At 38.2% G+C, this 25,090-nt stretch overlaps 1 protein-coding gene across 1 annotated transcript in view; it reads left to right on the top strand.

Moving 5' to 3' along the window:
* The first annotated feature begins 1,760 nt into the window (after positions 1 to 1,760).
* LOC121449912 (binder of sperm protein homolog 2-like) overlaps positions 1,761 to 25,090 on the top strand; it is a 33,142-nt gene continuing 9,812 nt past the window's right edge. Inside the window, exons 1-4 of the mRNA XM_041654573.1 lie at positions 1,761 to 1,884; positions 5,114 to 5,138; positions 6,104 to 6,188; positions 6,928 to 7,010. Of these exons, the coding sequence (XP_041510507.1) occupies positions 1,761 to 1,884; positions 5,114 to 5,138; positions 6,104 to 6,188; positions 6,928 to 7,010 (317 nt within the window). The remainder of the gene's footprint in view (positions 1,885 to 5,113; positions 5,139 to 6,103; positions 6,189 to 6,927; positions 7,011 to 25,090) is intronic.

The raw sequence follows: 25,090 nt of genomic DNA, 5'->3' as shown, positions 1-25,090 counted from the left end.
TGTTGGAAGCTTCATAATTTTACAAAAATATCATATTAACAGTAAGTGATTAAAGACAAAATTTTGCATTAGCTGGCAACAAGCTCAACACATTATTAAAAAGCCTTACTTGTGTAAGCCTTCTTTGTGTAATCAAATTCCTTTGCTATGGGAAACAATCCTCAATGTAGTGGGAGAGCCCCTAGGGCTTTGCAGGTGGTTTGATTCTGGAGTGCTAGAACATGGGCTTTGATTTGCCTTTTGTGACTTCTATCTTCTATTTGAAGTATGTGAATCTTATCTGAGTGCTTTCCAAGAGATTCAAACCCTATGGCAAGTTAGTTGCAGAACAACTGTGAAAAGAGAGCAGTTCTGTGACTTGGAACTGCTTGGCATATGTTTCCTTTGTGGAATTTCAGATATGAAGTTTTGGTTTGCAGAAATTTACTTGCAAAGGTGTAAATTGTATAACAATAAAATTGTCTTTTTCAAAGGCATGACCATTCAGTTCAGCAGAAGCTAAGTCCCCTACAGCCAAAAAAGGCTAAAATCATCCTAGAGTGAACCTGTTTCTTCACCAGCCAGAACACTAAAGGTACATAAAGAAATAAAATTTAATGGCTATTAGACATACAGCAAAGAAAAACAAGCCTACAATTCTACAATTCACAATCCCAGAGAACCTAGACCACAAAAAGGACACTAAGAGAGACATAAATGGATTGAATTTACGTGGGAATTAAAAAATACAAGATCTCCTGAGTAAATTGGGAGCATGGGGACAATGGAAAGGGATAGAAGAGGAGGGGAAAGGAAGGGAGAGAAGCAGAGAAAAATATATAGCTCAATAAAGTCAATAAAAAATTTAAAAAAGAAATGAAATTTGGCAATTGGGTATATTTCATTTAGCAGAATTTGGAAAACTAAATATATAAATCACACTATTGATACATGTCCTGAATTTTAATGGCCATCTCATTTGTGTTCTAAAAAGGCTGATTCTATAATTACATATTTATTAGAGGCAATGGCTATAATGGGCATATTGATACAAATTAGAAGTGATAATGCTCCTGCTTATGTTTCCAGGAAAATGAAACATTTTTTGCATGATAAAAGATAAAACTCATTACAGGGATGCCGTATAATCAAGGACAAGGCATTGTTGAAAGATCTAATCACACTCAAAGAGATGCATATAAAACAAAAGGGGGTATAAAAAGTCCAGTGAATAGATTACACAATGCATTGCTAACTTTTACATTTTTAAATGTTAATGAATCAAGGACAACAACTACTGAAAGGCATTGCATTGTGGAAAAATGCTGAATTGGTTCAGGCTCTGTACTACAAGTATGTTTCCGCATCAAAATCAAAACCAGAGAAGGGATTGCAATGGGGCTGAGGTTATGCTAGTTTCTGCAAGAGATAATCAAAATTGATGTTGTGGATACATCAAAAATTTATTTAAAAAAAAGTTCAGCAAGAACAAGAGAAGTCTCTTGAATGCTTTGGCTGCTGACATGAATGACGTGACTCTTGGAAAGAATAGATACAGAAAGCCCTTGAAACAGACAGCTGATCCTTCTAATGGGGACAACTTAAGATACTGTCTTATGAAGGAGACAGGATAGTTTAACTGGTTGGGAAACTTTTGAATACTCCAGTTTTGTTCCTTGCTATGCAATCTGTGGTTATTTTCAGGTAACAGGGACCAATTGTGCATATTAAACCTCAAAATTAGCAAAAGAGTAAGTTGTGGAGATACAGATACACCTATAATGGTTAATGAATCTTCTTCAATAAGTGATCCTTATGATGACTTAGAACCTGATAAGTCTAAGGAGGAGGTAGAAGAAATAATGAATTATACTGCAGACGTTCAAAGAATTCCTAGTTGTGTGGGTAATGGAAATTAATGTCTAAATATAACTTTTCAAGAGTAGTTATGTATAGTTAATCATAATACTATCCAGGATATTCATAAATTTCATATGCTTCCTGCATCTGGTTTTAGGATAAAGGAGATGAACAGTTCCATAAATCTGCCTTTTTGTGAGATGGGGGTTACCAACAATGAATCTGTCTGAATACATTAGCAACAATTTAAAATTTAGAGCCCTTGAGTATTTATTAATATCTTCCATAGAGAAGCTATTGATTAGAGCCCACATGGCTTCCCTTGAGGAAAATGTTCTCACTTAGGTTTAAAGTAGAAATGACATCATTCTAATGAAACTGTGAGGATTAATTATAATTCTAATGAATCTATTCAATTACTTGATATTGGTATATCAGATCCTCTCCTGTAATTTGGTAACCGAGTTAGACTAATTTGTGGAAACTGGGAAATGCCTTTTACCCTCTTGAAGCATGGAAAGGAAGGTTAAACATTAATGATAATAAGCTTACTTTGTCCTTTAGCTTAAATCAAAGTCACCCCTTATCATTACCTTGTTTATTACTAAAATTTCCTGTGCATCACCACCCTAATTATAATCTTGTGAATTCTGTACTCTTCATATGGTGTATGAGTTCCTTCTGTTTATGTGTTGCTTTCATTGAATGATGAATAAAGAAACTGCCTTGGCCTAGTCAATAGGGAAGAACTTAGGTAGGCTGAGTAGACAGAGCTAAATGCTGGGAAGAAGGGCAGAGTGAGACATGCCATGGATCTCCTGCCTGAGACAGACACTGGTTAAAATCTTGCTAGTAAGCCACAGTCACGTGGCAATACACAGATTAATAGAAATGGGTTAAATTAAAATGTAAGTATAAGCCAATAAGAAACTAAAGCTAGTGGGCAAAACAGCAATTTAATAAATACAGTTTCTGTGTGGTTATTTCAGGTGTAAGCTAGCCGGGTGGCTAGGATGGAACAAAGGGCCCTGCTGTCCTTGCAACCCTCATACCTGTGTTACTACTAGTAAATCTTTATATGTCATTTCTGAAAGTTTGTACATTCCTTTTTCTTTTTGGTTTTATGTGACAGGGTTTCACTGTATAGCAGTCTTGGCTGTCCTAGAACTATGTCTTGTACACCAGGCTGGCATCAAACTCACAGAGATCCTCCTGCTTCTTCCTCTCAAGTTTGGGGACTAAATATGTGCACCACTGCCACCCAACGAGAGCTTGTACATTCTTTATTTTTTATTATTCTAACAAATAGAAATTTTTTAGTAAAACAATAAATTAAATTGGACTAATACTTGTCCAAATCCACTGAATCACAGCCAGGATAGAAAGAACCTTTGAGATATTTCCCAGCAGCCAGTATTGGGGCAGCCACTCTTGTATGGGCAGACTCCTACTTTATTTTACTTGTTTCACAGTAGGGCCACTCTCACATGTTTGCTTTGCTCTCAAGCCCCTGCTGCACTATTTCAAATCTAATCCATTTTTAAATTGATTTTTATTGAGCTCCACATTTTTCTCTGCTCCCCTCCCTGTTTTTCCTCTCCTCTTCAACCCTCTCCCAAAGTCCCTATGCTCCCAATTTACTCAGGAGATCTTGTCTTTTTTTGTTTAAAGCAAGACCAGCATTCTGGAGACAGTGAAATGGTAGAGGCCATGGCAAGACTCTCCTGGTGATGATTCTAGCTCAGATACATGCTAAAAGAATATTAAGAAGTCATCAGATGATTGGGCTGATTATTACTATAGCTTTGAGAATTGCTACATAACTGCCAATGCTGTTTCAACTTTATTGCCCTTACATAAGCAAATGCAAAGTCCTAAGTTCACGAGAGACTGGCATTAGCATTTTGCAGAACTTTAGCCCAAGTTCTAAAACAGATAGTGAGATAGCTAATTTGAGATATCTGTTGGCAATTTTGAGGGAATAAATTAAAGGAATGTTAGATATTATTGTATTACACATTTGAGTTTTAATGATACCAAATATGACTTCAAAAAGGTTAAAATGTATTTGATGGAACAGCCTAATTCTTCTCAAATAGTTGAAATTAAAGAAATTTTATAAAAAGGTTTTCTGATGTGACAGGAATGGATGTTACGGACAGTCTTGCAGATATTTTAGCTTCTTTCAATCCTATGCACCATTTTAATAGATTTTTTTGTTCTATGCATTGTTATACTTGTTTTTGAATTAATAACTTTACTGCCTTTTACATATATTCTGGATTATTTGTGCAATATCATGATACAGCATGATAGAAAAGGCTTTATTCACTGTATGGCTAAATAATCTTCAACATATTATAATTCTTAGTTTATTTAAAAAACTTAAAGAAAAGGGGAAATAGAGTGGGAAATCTAGTAGAGACATTGTACTTGGTATTTATTTCAGAGTGATGGACACATAGACTTTAAAGATTTTTTTTTTGCAAAGAAGCAGTGAATATTATCTTAGTTTTACGGAGTTACTTTTCCTATAGGAGCTTCAGAGTCTTTGCATGACTTCAGTCCCAAGACATTCCTGGCATACTAGGAAGTACTGTAATGCCTGAGATTTGCTTAGGTAATATGCTCCTTCAGACAACTTCTAGATCAGATCAAAGGTTGTAGTATGTGGAAGTTGACTTGCTAAAAATACCTTTTGTGTAACTATCAATAAAACATTTTTCCAAGTCTGCTCAGGTCTCAATTCACTGTGATTGTTCACCAAGATCCTTGGACATTTCCTTGCATCCCTTGTTTCTCTTTTTTTTGGTCATGCTGCATGAAACAGTTTATCCACAGGCTAATGCTCAGTTTCTGGTGCAGCCATATCTGATGTAATGGCAAAAGTCATAAATCCAGGAGAGCTGTGTGACAAAGATCCAACAGAGATGAACCACATTTTGTGAGCACTGTTGTGTCTTATTTCACTTTCGGCTTTGATCATTGCATGCTACATGTTTTTGGGGGGCTTTTAATACAATACAACTTGGGAATAATGGATTGCTGGAAAATTTCTTATCAATCCTTAATAATTTCTTCCAGGAGTACTGATTCTAAACATCTCCAGGAGATTCTTGAGCTCCTTATCTGGTCCTACTTGAAGGTCTTCCTTACCTTACATTTTGGTGCAGATACTGATGATTGAATCCTTTCGTGATGGTGATCTACCCTTGTGGTTTAAGTCACACTGGGACACTATCCCTACTAACCTTCTGACTCTCATATCTTGCAGCATGTCATCTCCCAGCAGCAATTAGGTAAGTTTGCCATTTCATCAGTGTAAACATTTCCTTGTGCCCTGGAAGTTTTGATACAAATACCTATCCCTGTGCTTACTGAGGAACATGTAAACTTTGAAAGGTCAACAGAATTTCTAAGGGGGAATTTGGTGAACTAGAGGAGTTGGGAGCAAATCAGAATACAAGACTATTTTCACTATATGCTCAGGTGATTATGTGGCATATGAGTTTGAGGGCCACATATGGCATACACAGCAACAAAGTTAGATTGACTAGAATTATCTTTGCCCTCATAGGGCCTAATAGTGATGGCAAAGAATGGTGTAGAAAAGTATTAAAAGAATGAGGTATCAACAGGGCAGAAAACCCTGACTGCTCTTTGGACTGGAGAGGGAGGGGGAAAGGAGTGGGGGGAGGGGGAGAAGGGTGGGAGGAGGGGGCGTAGGGGGGGAGGAGGGGGAGGGAAATGGGAGGCTGGGAGGAGGTGGAAACTTGTTTTTTTTCTCCTTTTCTCAATAAAAAAAAATCGTTTAATAAAAAAAAAAAAGAATGAGGTATCAGAGCCAGGCGGTGGTGGCCCACGCCTTTAATCCCAGCACTCAGGAGGCAGAGGCAGGCGGATCTCTGAGAGTTCGAGGCCAGCCTGGTCTACAAGAGCTAATTCCAGGACAGGCTCCAAAAGCTACAGAGAAACCCTGTCTTGAAAAACCAAAAAAAAAAAGAAGAAGAAGAAGAATCAGGTATCAGGACCGCTTAAGAAAAATTAACTTGTGCAGACCCTCTTTGGTGTCATATGACCAAGGGACAAAAGAACAACAGGATTAGATATATAAATATATTTTTCAATATATTTTTACACGTATATATGAGATTTATTAGACTGTCTTAGAGTATGTGATCTTGGTAGTCCAACAATGATTATCTCACATTGGAAACTAAGAATTCACTAATTTCTTAATTCATGAAGCTGAATGTCTCAACAGTCCCAAATTAGTTCTGGAAGCCTGGAGAATTCCTGGAGAGCTGCTGATGTGTAGTCTGCTGGTAGCCATGACAGAGGAGCAGCAGGTGACAATTGACTCCAGGGCATCAGCCCACCAGGAAGCAAAATCGTGATGAATAAATCTCAGATAGGCAAAGATGCAAGAGGAATATTTGTTACTACTGTTGTGTCTTTGCAAGTTTACTGCTTCCATTTTTTTTCTGATACCTTGCAATTAATACAGTATGATCACCTTTTTGAAATATCCTGTTTTATTAGGCATTTTTATCTGCGAATTATTATGAAGATGATTTCCTCCTAAGCTGTACTAACTTCTAACTAATCCGTTAGAATGATTTACAGATTATTAAACAATGTCTAGTTGTAAATTGAATGTTTAAGAATCTAGTAGTTGTTCATGTGTCAAATCTGGATGTCTCAGTATATGCTGGAATCACAAAGAATTAATGTCAGTGAAGGAATGGATGTTCTAGCAAGGCAAAATTAATCAGGCAAATAACAAAAGAATAATTTTCTATGTCCTTAGATAAACTTCCAGCAGAAGGTGTGGCCCAGATTAGAGGTGGGTTTTCTCTAGCTCAAATGTTCTGAATTAATAGTATGTTTTCATACTTCAAGATCCAGATTAGAAGTGGATCTTCCTACTTCAAGTTAATCAAAAACCCCTCTCAATGTGTGCCCTTCATATTTTGTTTTTTTTTTTTTGGTTTTTAAGTGATTCCAGATATAGTCTAGTTGACAAAAAAGAATATCCATTATATATGGGAAGTTGAGGTTTAAATGCTTATGTATCTTTCTATTTAGGTGAGTGTGGATATGGGTTATGAAACTAAAAAGGGTCCATTGAAGGAGGAAAAGGTGAGGTGGGAGGAGAAGAAATATGATGCGTGAGTCATGAAAATTGAAATTAGTGAAAGGTACAGTAGGGTAAGTGATCAAAGGGAAACAACAGAAACAAATTATGTTTGAAAATGCCATGATAGAATGTTATACTTTGTCTTTGAGTTTTGCAACTGTACAAAAATATAATTAAGGACTAGAAAAACTGTTCATTTAATAGAACATTTACTGCCAAAGCATGAGAATTGGAGTTGTGAGTATATAACTATATTAAAGCAGGACAGATGTTGCAACTACCTCAGATCTCAGCTCTAGGGAGGCAAAGACAGGCTAGACAGAAGAAATATAATCACCATGCTCTGGGTTCGGTGAGAGTCCCTATTTTCAAATGTTAATTGGACCTGATGGAGAACAATACTAATCTCCAAAGTAGGGCTTCATCAAACATATACACACAAATATATGTGCACCTATATATGAATGCATCACATGTGTGAAAATGCATACACAGCACACAAATATCAACAAACAAACAAAGATATATTGACATAAACAAAAACATTAGAATTTAGCATCCTTTCCAAAGCACAAGAATGCCCCAGGGCAATCAGACACATCTTGAGAGTACAGCCTTTCTCTGTCTCTGCTTTTTCTCAGCAATAAGAATCATCTTCATGGTAATTTAAGAGATTGCTCTGAGGCTTCATATTTCTTTCACAACCTGGAAAGAGCTATTCTTCAGCACTAACTCTCTATGCTGATTTGGAAGAAAATGTCCCCCGAAGGGAATGGCATTATTCGGAGGTGTGGCTTTATTGGAGGAAGTGTGTCACTGTGGGGGCATACTTTGCAGTCTCTTTTACTCAAACTTCCCTCAGTGTAACATTTGTTGATTTTCTGTTGCCTACAAGATGTAAAACTCTCAGCTATTCCTTAAGCACCACATCTTCATGCATGATGTCAATGCTCCCTGCCATTATGCCAATGGACTGAATTTCTGAAAATGTAAGTAACTCCCCTCAATTAAATGTTTTCCTTATAAGGGTTGCTGTGTTTGTGGTATCTCTTCATAGCAATAAAACCCAAACTAAGAGGGAACTTAGTACTGAGGTATTTTTGAGATAGTCCTGATCATGATTTTGTTTGGAGGAATTTTTACTTTAATACTTTGGGTTATGAAAGCAGTGGAATGCTTTAAGTGCTGCTTAATGATCTATACTAGAGGGAGCATAGAATACAATCATGATAAGACTTATTTGGATTATAGGAGGCTCACTCCAGATATCAGAGGAGAAGAAGTTTAGCATGTTTCATAGAGATTATTCTTGTTATGTTTTGGTGAAGAAAGTGGTCACTTTTTGCCCTTGTCCAAAAAGTCTACCTGAGACTAAGGTGCAAATTTTTTGATGAATTCTACTAGCAAATGCAATTTCAAAATGGCCTACTATAGACTCTGTTATGAGGTTTTCAGTGATAACTCTAGTGAGGACATATAATGAAAAGGACCACCTGAGAAGGGTAAATATCAAAACGTAAATTTTGAGGAGAAAAATAGTATCCGGATGTGAAATGCAGCTAAACCCTATTTCAAGAAGATAAATAGTTTAAGAAATGGAAAAACAGGAGTAGTGACTTCAGTTCAAGATCTCACCCAGCTAACCTTTCTACTTGTGAAAAGGAAACTAGTAAAAAGCTTAGAGTCAGGTGTGGTGGGCACATCTTTAATACTAGCATTGGGAAGGCAGAGTCCGGCAGATATCTGAGTTTGAAGCCAACCTCCTCTAAAGGAAAAGTTCAAAGACAGCCAAACTTAGGGAGTAAAGAATAACAGATAGCTGGTGAATATGTAATTAGAAAAAGGGCCCATGTTTCAGCTTCAATAATCAAGAGAACTTAGCAACTTTGGCCATGTGGTTCTAGCTTTAGATTTAAAAAAAAGAAGAAAAAAAGTTATGGAATGAAGCTTCTAAGGCCAGGTATGTGTCAGGCGTATCCCTGAATGGCGGTCTAGTACAAAGGTCACTGTGTGAAGCTGCGAAGTTAAAGCTTGTGTTGATTTGGCTGGCTTGAGTACAATGTGAACAGCACAAATCTTTCCATGTGTTAATGCAGATAAATATGTCACCTTTGAATGTTTGTGTGGTTTTAGTGCAGGGGTCTCAGTCAACAATAAAAGAAAGTATCCCAGGTAATTTAGATTCTCAGAGACCCTCTGTTTCAACTTGCTCAGAATTCTGCATCCAGAAGAGATTAAAGCTTACTGGATCATATGGTCCAGCCTCACAGACATTTTATTCAGGAATTCAGATAAGCCTTGAACTTTCCCATTTCAAAGAGATTGGACAACAAATATTATGACTATTTTTTCCAGGAGTTGACCATTATCTCAATTTTATCAGGTTCTCTGAAGATGGCACTGACCATAAGCAATGGAAAGCAGTTTAGAGAACACAACACCCACATTTCAAGGAGGTGGTTTTGATCATTCAGAGTTATGGATGTTTGTCATCATTTAGGGTGTTTGCTTGTAAATGGATACTGGTCATGATGAAGGTGGAAAATGAGTATGGGGTTTGGTTCAAGTATCTCTTTCTGAAAAGAAAAGAGGGAGATACGGGAAGACAGGATAAAAGTAGATTAGAAAATCTACCTTTTGAATAAAAGCAATTATTAATAAGAAATATTTTAAGTTGGTATGAATTTTGTACATTGATTCAACCTTAAGGTTGTTTTGTTATAACATTTTGTGTATATGTTTCTATTCATTTTAGGGATTTTTTAAAAAATTTTTTGTTGAAAAACTTTCTGCCTCCTCCCTGCCTCCCATTTCCCTCCCCCTTCCCCCTCTCCTTTCCACCTCTCCCCACTCCTCTCCCGCTCTCCTCACTCCTCTCCCCCTTCCCCCACTCCATTCCCCCTCCCTCTGAAGAACAGTCCATTCCCTGCCCTGTGGGAAGTCCAAGGTCCTCCCCACTCCATCCAGGTCCAGGAAGGTGAGCATCCAAACAGGCTAGGCTCCCACAAAGCTAGTTCATGCAGTAGTATCGAACTCTCTGTGACAGTGGGGCTGATCTATTGGGAGCTCACCAAGGCCAGCTGGACTGGGACTGAATAAGCATGGGATAATACCGGACTCTCTGAACATTTTAGGGGTTTTTGTATATTAGTACAAACGAAGTTATTTTTATTTTAATACAGCCTATATGTCTTTACTCTTGTTTAAATTATTTTTGTGTATTGATACATATTTATTCTTATTTTTGTTACAAAAGACTGTATATATATTTATACTCTTGTTTGAATTATTGTATCTCTGCAGTTCTTATAGAAATGTAAGGTAATCCTTAAAAGCTAATATTATTTCCTATTTATCAATGCCTAAGGAAGGTGGGAGAGTTGATCTGTGGTAACAAGAGTGGGAGATGTATCCCTGACCCCACAAGCTGTAACACTCAGAAATCTAACCCTGTATAACTCCTGTGCAACATAATAGAGCCAAGTCTGTTGATGCAAAAATGGGTGAGCCAGATACAAAGAGGTGAGCATGGGAGAGCTGTTACCGTTATTCATCTGTTTTGTGGTAGCATAGGCAGGATAACAATGTCCTTTACCTCCCACCCATCAATGCCTAAGACAGGTGAGAAAAACTGGCCCTTGCCACAAGAGTAGGAGAGCTGTCCATTCCTGTGACCAGCTACAATGCTCAGAAGAGCAGACTCTGAAACTTTCCTGAGTAAAACAAAAAAAGCAAACCTGTTGTGGAGGTGTGTGTGAGCCAGGTCTGAAGTAGAGAGAATGGGAGATCTAGATCCGCCTCTCATCTGCCATATGACAGCATGGCCTGGGAAGAGAAGCACTTCCTCCATGCTTATCAATACTTCAGGCAGGTGGGAGAGCTCTCTCTGTGGTCATAAGAGTGGGATAGTTGTTCCTTACTCCACCAGCTGCAGCACTCAGGAGAATAGGCCCTGTACCTCATAAAGATAGCACCTGAGAGCCAACTATTTTAGCAGATGTATAGGTAAGCCAGGTCTGAAGTTGTGAGCATGGCAGAACTGTCCCATTACTCATCTCTCTTGTGGCAGCATGGGCAGGGGAGAGTTGCCCCTCCCTGTGGCCCATAAAATTTCCAATATCTACACCATCTTTGATCTATTGGAAGATGTGAAGGGACCTTACTCACAGACCCAAAGCTTCAGGATCTCCAAAACACTGGACAACAACAGGATATCTAAGAAAAGTCCCAGTGATGGTCCAGAATCAAAAGTACAGTAGAATCCAAAGCACTCCTACTAGACCAATGACTCTTGGAATGAACACTTTCACCAAAAGATAAATATACAAAGGGGTTTCTCTGTGACTCACTGTGTCCCACTAGAGCTTCCATGATAATTTTTCCCTCCTTAAAGAAAGTTTGTTGGGTTTTCTCTCTGGTTTTTCCTTTTTCTTTTAACTTTTGTTTTATTTGGAGAGGTCCAGAGGCAGAGAGATAATACAAGGTGATGGGGAAACGAATAGGATCAAAGTACATGATGTAAAATGCAAATAGAATAAATAAAAAGAACATTAAAAAGATGATGTCTTTCTAACAAAATATAAATGATAAAAGTCATTGCACTAGAGAAAGGAAGTTATTATTGTAAACCATTCAAGTAAATTAAGAAACACGGTTCAGTAGTTAGTCACCTATAACAATCAACCTTATATTCATGTTAGGTATGTTTTCAAATTTTTATGGAGATACATTTTAGGTAGATTTATGGCCCTCAAATACTTCCAGTACCTATAGACTATGGCATTTAAAATGTTTTGTCAATGTAGGACTTTTCGTGAGAATGAGACACGACTGGCAACACCAATGTACTTCATAAAGGAATGGTGGGCATCGAAGAACCTCCACTTGAGCTTGGTTTCCTTATGGCGAACTAGTAATTTGGGGAAGAAATTGCTCTTGCCCTGAGTGCTAACAGCATACCATCCAAACTTAGCAAGTAGGACACAAAAGAAAAAGTCTCCTGAAACTTGCCAACATAAAGTGGGCAGTCTTTCAAAATTTCTGCTTTATAGAAAAGTCTACTGTAAGGCCCGGGTCTACCCTTGTTCCTGGGGTTCATCTTGAGGACAGTTTCTGGTCAGCTAACTAAAGCATTCTGTTTGTTCCTGTGCTCCCCCTGCTCTGCCTGGTGATTAGCTGTAGGGCATTGTTGATGGTAATTTCCCACCTGCCTGGGCAGAAATCCTTGTGCAGCAGCTAAGTATATGAGGATTTCCCCAAGGTTGAATAAAGGGCATTCGGCTGATCTCCTTACGAACGACCCAGGTCTCTTTGTGTGTTCTTTCAATCTCCAGGCCCTCGCACGACTTGCGTATGGTACAGTGGCGCATGAACTGTACCAAGGGTGTAACACAGAATCGGGTGTTACAGTCTATCAGACATTCTGAAGGCACAGAGGAAAGCAACTGACAACTTTATCAAATCAAGGTGGTAAATCCTTCAAAATTCCTGTTTCATAGACAATCTACCAGATGGTCTTGGACTGTAGGCCAGAGACAGATGTCCATTTCAGAGGAACATGGAGTAAATGTCCAGGCAGCCAGATGATTGTCATTTCTGGACTTTTGAAAGTGGCTTGCACAGCACTTCCTATTTATTCAGGTAATATTATACCATTTTGGGGTCTTTCATGGAGTTGAGGACTAGTTATAACTATAATTTTCCTTAATTATGATAGAACAGAAATTAAATACATTACTTTGGATTCACTAATACAAGGTAAATAATGCAGTATTTTCTCTGAACTTGAAAATACAAATTGACTGGATATTTTGAATGTAACACTTACTTGATAGCTTGTATTATCACATACATTTTTACTATTTTCAAGTTAAGACCCCTTTTTATTTAGACAAAATGGGGGAAATGTTGTGCAATATTACATTAACTAGGTAAAGATGAGTCATATTTGTTTATGCTGTGGAATATTGCTTTGTCTAAAGTATGTTACATTTGTTTGTGCTGCATTTGTTTACTTATGTAAAGTTTTACAGCATTTTTTCACCTAGTTTGCCTAAGACACCTGTTTAGTTTAATAAAAAGCTATGGCAATGCATAGGAAGGAGATACATAGATGGGACAGGAAGACAGAGAGAATAAATGGAAAAAGTAGGCTTGAAAAAAGGAGGAGTGAATGAAGGAGAAAGAGGGAAATACCCTGGGCAGAAACCAGTCAGCCACCAGTCAGACAAAAGAATCAGTGAAATAGAAAGAAAGAAAGGAAAGAAGAAATTAAAAAGAGGGAAAGAAAAGTAAATAGACTCAATGCAAAAATGTAGATAGAGAGAAGCAGTTTAAAATAAGAACTAAGCTAGGGTTGAGAATTCATAAACAGTAACTCTTTTTTTCATATTTTTTTATAGAGAAAAGTAGAAAAAAAAACACAAGTTTCCACCTCCTCCCAGCCTCCCATTTCCCTCCCCCTCCTCCCACCCTTCTCCCCCTCCTCCCACCCTTCTCCCCCTCCCCCCACTCCGTTCCCCCTCCCTCTCCAGTCCAAAGAGCAGTCAGGGTTCCCTGCCCTGTGGAAAGTCCTAGGTCCTCCCCCCTCCGAACATATCTAGGAAGGTGAACATCCAAACTAGCTAGGCTCCCACCAAGCCAGCACATTAAGCAGGATCAAAACCCTGTGCCATTGTCCTTTGCGTCTCATCAGCCCTCATTGTTCGCCATGTTCAGAGAGTCCAGGTTTATCCCATGCTCTTTCAGTCACAGTCCTGCTGGCCTTGGTGAGCTCCCAATAGATCAGCTCCACTGTCTCAGTGGGTGGGTGTACCCCTCGTGGTCCCGACTTCTTTGCTCATGTTCTCCCTCCTTCTGCTCCTCATTGGGACCTTGGGAGCTCAGTCCAGTGCTCCAGTGTGGGTCTCTGTCTCTATCTCCATCCATCACCAGATGAAGGTTCTATGATGATATGCAAGATATTTGTCAGTATGGCTATAGGATAGGGTCATTTCAGGTTCCCTATCCTCAGCTGGCCAAGGAACTAACTGGGGACCTCGGTTTGGGCACCTGGGAGAACCTCTAGGGTCAGGTCTCTTGCCAACCCTAAAGTGGCCCCCTTAAGTAAGAATTGTGGTTCAGTGCTCCCCTGTCCAAACTTCCTTTATCCCAATCCTCCTGTTTCCCCAAGGCGCCCCCTCCTTCCCTTCTAACTTTTCTCTCCCCATCTCCCCTTATCCACATCCCACCCCACCCCCAAGATCCCAATTTTCTCCCTGGCAATTTTGTCTACTTCCCTTAGTCAAGAGGATAACTATATGTTTTTCCTTGGGTTCACCTTCTTATTTAGCTTCTTTAGATTCACCTATTGTAGACTTTGTGACCCTTATTTATGGCTAGAAACCAACTATGAGTGAGTACATCCCATATTCATCTTGTTGGGTCTGGGATACCTCACTCAGGACAGTGTTTTCTATTTCCATCCATTTGCATGCAAAATTCGAGAAGTCATTGTTTTTTACCGCAGCGTAGTACTCTAATGTGTAGATATTCCATACTTTCTTCATCCATTCTTCCATTGAAGGGCATCTAGGTTGTTTCCAGGTTCTGGCTATTACAAATAATACTGCTATGAACATAGTTGAACAAATGTTTTGTCATATGATAGGGCATCTCTTGGGTATATTCCCAGTAGTGGTATTGCTGGGTCCAGGGGTAGGTTGATCCCGAATTTCCTGAGAAACCGAAACACTGACTTCCATAGTGGTTGAACAAGATTGCATTCCCACCAGCAATGGATGAGGGTACCCGTTCCTCCACAGCCTCTCCAGCAAAGGTTATCCTTGGTGTTTTTGACTTTAGCCATTCTGACAGGTGTAAGATGATATCTCAAAGTTGTTTTGATTTGCATTTCCCTGATTGCTAAGGAAGTTGAGCATGACCTTAAGTGTCTTTTGGCCATTTGAACTTCTTCTGTTGAGAATTCTCTGTTCAGATCAGTGCCCCATTTTTTAATTGGGTTAATTAGCATTTTAAAGTCTAGTTTCTTGAGTACTCTATATATTTTGGAGATCAGACCTATGTCTGTTGCGGGGTTGGTGAAGATCTTCTCCCAGTCAGTAGGTTGCCTTTGTGTCTTAGTGACAGTGTCCTTTGCTTTACAGAAGCTTCTCAGTTTAAGTAGGTCCCATTTATTCAATGTTGCCCTTAATGTCTGTGCTTCTGGGGTTATACATAGGAAGCGATCTCCTGTGCCCATCTGTTGTAGGGTATTTCCCACTTTCTCTTCTATCCTTTTCAGTGTGTTCGGGATAATATTGAGGTCTTTAATCCATTTGGACTTGAGTTTTGTGCACGGTGAAAGATGTGGGTCTATTTTCATTCTTCTACAGGTTGACATCCAGTTGTGCCAGCACCATTTGTTGAAGATGCTTTCTTTCTTCCAATGTATACTTTTTGCTCCTTTATCAAAAATGAGGTGTTCATATGTTTGTGGGTTAAAATTCGGGTCTTCTATATGATTCCATTGGTCGACTTCTCTGTTTTTATGCCAGTACCACACTGTTTTCATTACTGTAGCTCTGTAATAGAGTTTGAAGTCAGGGATGGTAATGCCTCCAGAAGATCCTTTATTGTATAGGATTGTTTGGGCTATCCTGGGTTTTTTGTTTTTTCATATAAAGTTGATTATTGTCCTCTCCAGATCTGTGAAGAATTTTGATGGGATCTTGATGGGGATTGCATTGAATCTATAAATTGCCTTAGGTAGAATTGCCATTTTTACTATGTTGATCCTCCCAATCCAAGAGCAAGGGAGGTCCATCCATTTTTTGGTATCCTCTTCAATTTCTTTCTTCAATGCCTTAAAGTTCTTGTCAAATAGATCTTTCACTGCCTTGGTTAGATTTACCCCAAGATATTTTATGCTGTTTGTGGCTATTGTGAAATGTGAAGCTTCTCTGATTTCCTTCTCTGCTTCCATATCCTTTGTGTATAAGAGGGCGACTGATTTTTTGGAGATGATCTTGTATCCTGCCACATTACTAAAGGTGTTTATCAGCTGTAAAAGTTCTTTGGTGGAGTTTTGGGGGTCGCTTAAGTACACTATCATATCATCTGCGAATAACGAAAGTTTAACTTCTTCCTTTCCAATTCGAATCCCCTTGATCCCATTATGTTGTCTTATTGCTATTGCTAGAACTTCAAGCACTATATTGAAGAGGTATGGTGAGAGTGGACAGCCTTGTCGTGTTCCTGAGTTAAGCGGGATGGCTTTGAGTTTCTCTCCGTTTAATTTGATGTTAGCTGTCGGCTTGCTGTATATAGCTTTTATTATACTTAGGTATAACCCTTGTATTCCGAATCTCTCCAAGACTTTTAACATAAATGGATGTTGAATTTTGTCGAATGCTTTTTCAGCATCTAATGAGATGATCATATGGTTATTTTCTTTCAGTTTATTTATATGCTGGATTACATTGATAGATTTTCGTATGTTGAACCAGCCCTGCATCTCAGGAATGAAGCCTACTTGATCATAATGGATAATTTTTCGGATGTGTTCTTGGATTCGGTTTGCCTGTATTTTGTTGAGGATTTTTGCGTCGATGTTCATGAGTGAGATTGGCCTGTAATTCTCTTTCCTGGTTGAGTCTTTGTGTGGTTTTGGTATCAGAGTAACTGTAGCTTCATAAAAGGAATTAGGCAATGACCCTTCTGTTCCTATATTGTGGAATACATTAAGGAGTATAGGTATTAGCTCTTCTTGGAAGTTCTGGTAGAATTCCGCATTGAAATCATCTGGTCCTGGGCTTTTTTTGGTAGGGAGGTTTTTGATAACAGCTTCTAATTCTTCGCGACCAACAGGTCTGTTTAGATTGTTCACCTGGTCCTGGTGTAACTTTGGTATATGGTATTTATCTAAAAAAGTGTCCATTTCTTTTACATTTTCCAGTTTTGTGTTATACAGGCTTTTGTAATAAGATCTGATGATTCTCTGAATTTCCTCTGTGTCTGTGGTTATGTCCCCCTTTTCATTTCTGATCTTATTAATTTGCAAATTCTCTCTCTGCCATTTGATTAGTTTGGATAGGGGTTTATCAATCTTGTTGATTTTCTCCAGGAACCAGCTTTTTGTTTCATTGATTCTTTGGATTGTTTTCTGTGTTTCTATTTTGTTGATTTCAGCCCTCAGTTTGATTATTTCCAATCTTCTACTCCTCCTAGGTGAGTCTGCTTCTTTTTTTCTAGAGCTTTCAGGTGGGCTGTTAAGTCTCCAATGTGAGCTTTCTCTGTTTTCTTTAAGTGGGCACTTAGTGCGATGAACTTTCCTCTTAGGACTGCTTTCATAGTGTCCCATAAGTTCGAGTATGTTGTTTCTTTATTTTCATTGAATTCAAGGAAGACTTTAATTTCTTTCTTTATTTCTTCCTTAATCCAGGTATGGTTCAGTAGTTGACTGTTCAGTTTCCATGAGTTTGTAGGCTTTCTGGGGATGGCATTGTTGTTGAATTCTAACTTTAATCCATGGTGATCTGATAAGATGAAGGTGGTTACTAATATTTTTTTGTAACTGTGTAAGTTAGCTTTGCTACCGAGTATGTGGTCAATTTTCGAGAAGGTTCCATGAGCTGCAGAGAAGAACGTATATTCTTTCCTCTTTGGGTGGAATAATCTATAGATGTCTATTAAGTCCATTTGCTTCATTACCTCCATTAATTCTCTAATTTCTCTGTTAGGTTTCTGTTTTATTAACCTGTCCATTGGTGAGAGAGGAGTGTTGAAGTCTCCTACTATTAGTGTGTGTGGTATGATGGCTGCCTTGAGTTTTAGTAATGTTTCTTTTACATACGTGGGCGCTTTTATATTAGGGGCATAGATATTCAGGATTGAGACTTCATCCTGATGAATTGTTCCTGTTATGAGTATAAAATGTCCCCCTCCATCCCTACTGATTGATTTAAGTTTGAAGTCAACTTTGTTAGAAATTAGTATGACCACACCTTCTTGTTTCTTAGGTCCATTTGCTTGATAAGCCTTTTCCCAGCCCTTTACTCTGAGTAGGTGCCTGTCTTTGTGGTTGAGGTGTGTTTCTTGTAGACAGCAGAATGTTGGATCCTGTTTTCGTATCCAATCTCTTAGCCTGTGCCTTTTTATAGGTGAGTTGAGCCCATTGACATTAAGTGATATTAATGACCAGTGGTTGTTAACTCCGGTCACTTTTTTAGTAGTATGGTTTGTGTGTTTCCCTTCTTTGAGTTGCGCTGGTGAAAGGTCTCTAGATGACTGAGTTATTGTGGGCATTGTTGGACTCCTTGGTTAGTGATTTTCCTTCTATAATTTTCTGTAAGGCTGGATTTGTGGCTACGTATTGTTTAAATTTGTTTTTATCCTGGAAAATTTTGTTTTCTCCATTTATAGTGAACGAAAGCTTGGCTGGATATAGTAGTCTGGGCTTGCATCCATGATCTCTTAGTTTTTGCAGTACATCTATCCAGGACCTTCTGGTTTTCATGGTTTCCATAGAGAAGTCAGGTATAAGTCTGATAGGTTTGCCTTTATAAGTAACTTGGCCTTTTTCCTTTGCGGTTCTTAATATTCTTTCTTTATTCTGTATATTTTGTGTTTTGATTATTATATGGCGAGGGGATGGTTCTTTTTTTTTTTTGATCCAACCTATTTGGTGTTCTGTATGCTTCTTGAACCTTCATAGGTACCTCTTTCTTCAGGTTGGGAAAGTTTTCTTCTATAATTTTATTAAGTATATTTTCTGTACCGTTGAGCTGCACTTCTTCTCCTTCTTCTACTCCAATTATTCTTAGGTTTGGTCTTTTTATTGTGTCCCAAATTTCCTGAATGTTTTGTGATGAGAATTTGTTGGTTTTGCTGTTTGCTTTGATCAGTGTGTTTATTTTCTCTATGGTATCTTCAGTGTCTGATATTCTCTCTTCTATCTCTTGTAATCTGTTGTTAGTACTTGACTCTGTCGTTCCTGTTCATTTACCCAGATTTTCCATCTCCATTCTTCCCTCGGTTTGTGCTTTCTTCATTGCTTCCATTTCATTCTTCATGTCTTGAACCGCTTCCCTAACCTGTCTGATTGCTTTTTCTTGTTTCTCTTGGTTTTCTTGCGTGTCTTTGAGCGATTTATTTATTTCCTCTACCTTTTTGTTTGTAATCTATAATTGTTTATGGCAGTTTTTCACCTCCTGTTTAAGGTCCATTATTATTTTCATATAGTTCACTTTTGAGTCGATTTCTTCTATTTCTTCAGGAGTAAGGTGTACAATTCTTCTTACTTCGGGATCCCTGGGTTCTGGTGGTGTCATGTTGCCTTTCAGGTTGTTGGAGGAATTCTTGTATTGGCGCCTTCCCATCTCTTCCTTCAAATGGAGCCAGGAGAGGCCTGGTGTCTTGGTCCAGTCTTTACTGTGATTGACTCTCTGGGTATATCTCTTCAGTGTAGAAGCAGGAACCGTTCCCGTCCCGATGGGATTCCTCAGCAACTAAACAGGGCTGCCGGTAGCCCAATGATCCAGGGCCAACAGGATGAATGGAGCAAGGGGCGGGGGGAGGTGGTATCCAGGAGCGTGCAGGAAGCCTGGCGCCGGAGCTAAAGGTGCCCAGGCTCCCTTACAGGGGACCCTGAGGCCTGCCCGGTAGGCAGGCACTCACCGCTCTGGGTGGGTAGCCTTAGTTTAGGAGCTTAAAACTGTACTTGAGCACTGGTCCTAGCATACAGCAGGGCCGAGATATGAACTTTTTTGCGTTGATCATGTATCCTGCCACATCACTGAAGGTATTTATCAGCTGTAGGAGTTCTTTGGTAGAGTTTTGGGGTCACTGATGTACACTATCATACCATCTGCAAATAACAAAAGTTTGACTTCTTCCTTTCCAATTTGAATCCCCTTAATCTCCTTATGTTGTCTTATTGCTCTAGCCAGAACTTCAAGAACTATGTTGAATAGATATGGAGAGGGTGAACAGCTTTGTCTTTTCTGATTTTAGTGGAATTTCTTTGAGTTTCTCTCCATTTAATTTGATGTTAGCTGTTGGCTTGCTGTATATTGCTTTTATTATGTTTAGATACATTCCTTGTATCCCTGATATCTTCAAGAACTTTATCATAAAAGGGTATTAAAATTTGTTGAATGCTTTTCAGCATCTAATGAAATGTTCATATGATATTTTTCTTTCAGTTTGTTTATATGGTGTATTATTTTGATAGATTTTCATATGTTGACCCATTCCTGCATCTCAAGGATGAAGTCTACTTGGTCATAGTTGATTATTTTTTGATGTGTTCTTGGATTTGGTTTGCCAGTGTTTTATTGAGTATTTCTGCATGAATGCTCATGAGTGAGATTGATAGGTAATTCTCTTTCTTGGTTGGTGTCAAGACTTTGTGGGATTTTGATATCAGGGTGACTGTGGCCTCATAAAAATAGTTTGGAAATGTTACTTCTGTTTTTATTCTGTGTTATAAATGGAGGAGCATAGGTATTAGCTCTTCCTTGAAGTTCTGATAGAATTCTGCACTGAAACCATTTGGCCATTAGGCTTTTTTGGTTGAGAAGCTTTTGATTACTGCTTCTATTTCCTTGTAAAACATATATCTATTTAAATTGTTCATCTGTTCTTGATTTAATTTTGGTATGTGGTACCTATCCAGAAAATAATCCATTTATTTTACATTTTCAAATTTTCTGGAGTACAGGTTTTTGTAGAATGACAATGATTCTGTGCATTTTCTGTCATTATGTCCCCCTTTCCATTCCTGATTTTGTTAAATTGGATGTTCTCTCTCTACCTTTTGATTATTTGGGATAAAGATATGTCTATCTTACTGATTTTCTCCAAAAAAAAAAACAGCCCTTTGTTTTGTTGATTCTTTGTATAGTTTTCTGTGTTTCTATTTTATTGTTTTCAGTCCTCAATTTGATTGTTTCCTGTCATTTGTTTTTCCTGGGTGAGCCTCATTCTTTTTGTTCTAGAGCTTTCAGGGGTACTGTTAAGTCACTAATGTGAGTTTTCTTCACTTTCTTTATGTAAGTACTTAGTGCTATGAACTTTTCTCTTAGCACTACTTTCATAGTGTCCCATAGGTTTGGGTACATTGTGCCTCCATTTTCATTGAATTCTAGGAAGTCTTTACTTTCTCTCTTTATTTTGTCCTTGACCCAGGGGTGGTTCATTGAGTACTGTTCAATCTCCATGAGTTTGTAGGCTTTCTGTAATTAGTGTTGTTGAATTCTAACTTTAAGTCATGGTGAACCAATAAGATACAAGGGGTTATTTCAAATTTTTGTGTCTGTTAAAGTTTGTCTTGTTACAGAGCATGTGGTCAGTTTTAGAAAGGGTTCCAGGAGATGCTGAAAAGAAGGTATATTCTTTGTATTTGAGTAGAATATTCTGTATATGTCTGTTAAGTCCATTTGAGTCATGGAATTCTTAGTTCTCTTATTTCTCTGTTGAAATTATTTCTGGTTGTCCAGTCCATTGAGGAGTGTGGTATTGAAGTCTCCCACAATTAGTGTATAGGGTTTGATGTACAATTTAAGCTTTAGTAATGTTTATTTTACATATAATGTATGGTCTTGTATTTGGGGCATAGATGTTCGGGATGGAGATTTCATCCTGGTGGATTGTTTCTGTGATGAGTATAAAGTGTCATTTTTCATCTCTTTTGATAGATTTTAGTTTAAAGTCATTTTATTAGCTATTAGGATAGCTACATTCACTTGTTTCTTAGGTCCATTTGATTAAAACATCTTTTCCCAATCCTGTACTCTGAGGTAATATCTGTCTTTGAAGTATGTTTCTTGTATGCAGCAGAAGGATGAATCCTGCTTTCATATCCATTTTCTTGGTCTGTGTCTTTTTATAGGTGAATTGAGTCCATTGATATGAAGAGATATCAATGACCAGTATTTGTTAATTCTTGCTATTTTTGGTGCTAGTATTTGTGTGTTTCCCTTCTTTGGGGTTTACTAGTGTGAGGTTATCTGTTGCCTGTGTTTTTGTGGGTGCATTAGCTTCCTTGGGTTGGAGTTTTCCTTCTAGTACTTTACATAGGACTGGATTTGTAGATTGGTATTGTTTAGTCTGGTTTTGTCACAGAATATCTTGTTTTCTCCATTGATGATGAAAGAAAACTTTGCTGGGTATAGTAGTCTGGCTTGCAATATATTTTCTGTGCCTTTGAATTGGAGATCTTCTTCTTCTAAACCTATTATTCTTAGGTTTGGTCTTTTCATGGTGTCCAGATTTCCTGGATGTTTTGTGTTAAGAATTTGTTGAGTTTAATGTTTTCTTTGACTGTTGATTCTATTTTCTCTACAGTATCTTTGGCACCTGAGGTTCTCTCTTCCATCTCTTGTATTCTGTTGGTTATGCTTGCCTCTGTAGTTCCTGCTCATTTTCTCAGAATTTTATTTCCAGAATTCCCTATGTTCACGTTTTCTTTATTGATCCTATTTTAGTCTTCAAGTCTTGAACTGTTTGAACTATTTGCTTTACTTGTTTGATTGTCTTTTCTTGGGTTTCTTGGGTTTCTTTAAGAGGTTTATTGATTTCTTCCAATCTTTTGTTTGTCTTTTCTTTCATTTTTTAAGGGAATTTGTTTCCTCTTTAAATGTCCCCATCAACTTTATAAAGTTAGATTTAAAATCATTTTTTCTGCTTCTTCTGGGTCAGGATGATCAAGACTTCCTGTTGTATGACCACTGGTTCTGGTCATGCATGTTGCTTTTTAGGATGTTGAATGAATTCTTACATTGGTTGCCTACCCATCTCTTCCTCCAATTGGTACCAGCAACATTTTTACCTCTTGGTCCAATCCTTGCTATCTGTGTCTTTGGGAACTGTTCTTGGTCTGCTCTATACTGTCACTGTCTGTGTCTCAGGGAGCCACTGAGAGCTCCCTTGGTCCACTGTCTTGGTCTACTCACTTCATTTGCTCTCATGATCCATTCTGTGCACTGACAGACTGTGCTTGAGTTCCTTTCTTGGTCCTCTCTTGGTTACTCACCTCTTGGTCCTGTCTGTATAGTCGCAGCTTGTGTTTCGGAGTTCCTGTGAGGTCACAGGGGGATAGAAGGATTTCCTCCTGGAGAATTTAAATTAACTAATGTGATATATAAAGACTGTAGTGATAAGGGAAAATATGACATTAATTGTAAATCATTTTGACCACAAATACACATCTATCACTGTCATGCTGGGTAATATCTCAAGGATTAATTTTTTCTCATTAGTAAAGTGGAAACACCAACAGGACCTTCCTCACTCATTTGTGAGTGCATTCAAATCTCATACTCAGTATGATATATATGTCTGACATGCTTTGAGTTTCAGCAAGTTAAGAAACATTTAAAGCTGGGTGGTGGTGATGTACGCCTTTAAACCCAGCACTCAGGAGGCAGAAGTAGGCAGATTTCTGTGAGTTCAAGGCCAGCCTGGTCTACAAGAACTAGTTACAGGACAGCTAGGACTGATACACAGAAAAATTCTATATCAAAAAAAAAATAAAAAGAAGCATTTTACCTTTCAAATATATTATATACATATTTCATGCATATCTACAAAAAGGAAATTCATGGAGCATATCAAAGTGCCAGAGCTATGAAGTAAAACACAGAAAATGGTAGGGTCTCCAGCATTCTAAGTGGAGGGAAAATAAGAAGAGGTAGTACAGTGGCATAAATAAGGACACAAAAAGACAAGATGCCATTTTATGGAAGACATCAGTATTCCACATTGAAGGGGCACACAATTCAGTGGGAAATTTTGAACAACCTTGTGTTTCTAATTCCAAAACTAAACAACTACTGGAACTGATTAATATGAACCAGTGTATGGATAAAATGGGAAATGCTACAAAGCACAGGGAATGAAATAATGAAGATCATCAATCAACAAACACCATGGCTGAATGGAAAGAGAAGTTCTGGGATGTTCTCACCAACAAGTAGCTGGGTCTACTGTAACTGGTGGAAGTATCAATATGGCTGTCATGCAGCTCACAACCATGTGTATTTTCTCCTCCAGGGAATCTGATGCCTCCAACCTCTGCATCTATGTACATTCATGTGTACCTACACACACATAAGTAAAATTTTTAAATGCTTTTAAAGGTGTTTGCATATTATGAAAAACTTCTATAACTGAGCACTGAAAAGGAGAAAGAACAATTAAAGCGTGTCTTGATCACTGAGCTGAAAAACAGAGTTAAGTTGAATAGTTCGATGAAAACAGGTGTGGTGGGAGGCAGGAATAATCTGGACATATGAAAATGTAGAGCCTGTGTTGCTGCTACTAGATTGTTTGGGGACTAGAAGGTAGGACGTGATTTCCACAGAAGTAGATTACATGATTTCAAGTCATATGAATGGTTCACTAGAGGTTCACCAGTAGTTCCACTTTGTTAAATTTATGCTCTTCATCAAACAGATGGTAAGAGCTTGTGAAGGAAGAAGTGAGTGGTATAAAGATCATTATTAACCCATCTATGTGTCTGCTTCATATTTTACAGGCACAACTGAGGACTGGAAGAATCACATTACAGTAGCACAAGCTGAGGCCTTTGATAAAGCATTCCAGGAAAACATGGCTGGATTTCCTCCAGAGCTGTTCCCATGGAAATAAACTCTAAACACTAGAATCTTATATACTGAATCTTATATGGAGATGTTTATTTTTCTGTCATTATACATGTGAATGACTGGGTGTGGTCATAGAATAAGTACCTGTTATGTAATTGTGGATAATTATTTTAAAATACAATAGTAGTAGTAATAGTGGTGGTGATGGTGGTGGTGATGGCAAAGGTGGTTGTATTGATGTTGGTGGTGTGTGCACATTTTTGTGTATAGTCCCTTCGAAGGCCAAAAAAGTGAATCTATTCCCTGCAGTGAGCTATAGTTACTGTAATATGCTTGGTTTGGGTCCTAGGAAGTGAATTCAAATCATCTACATTTGGAGTACAGTGTTCTTAACCTCTAGCTCCAAATCTTAGAATCTTGAGTCATCAAATATATGCTTTTTTAGTTACCTGTTTGTTAATACATTGTCATGAAATTCCAGTGCCCTTCATGGAACTCAGATTGAAAGCAATCTTTGTTAAATATT

This window comes from Microtus oregoni, unplaced genomic scaffold, assembly GCF_018167655.1.
Source record: "Microtus oregoni isolate MIOR12 unplaced genomic scaffold, Mior012 000006F_ref0000085, whole genome shotgun sequence".
Classification (NCBI taxonomy): Eukaryota; Metazoa; Chordata; class Mammalia; order Rodentia; family Cricetidae; genus Microtus; species Microtus oregoni.
This window is presented reverse-complemented; position numbering and strand designations above follow the sequence as displayed.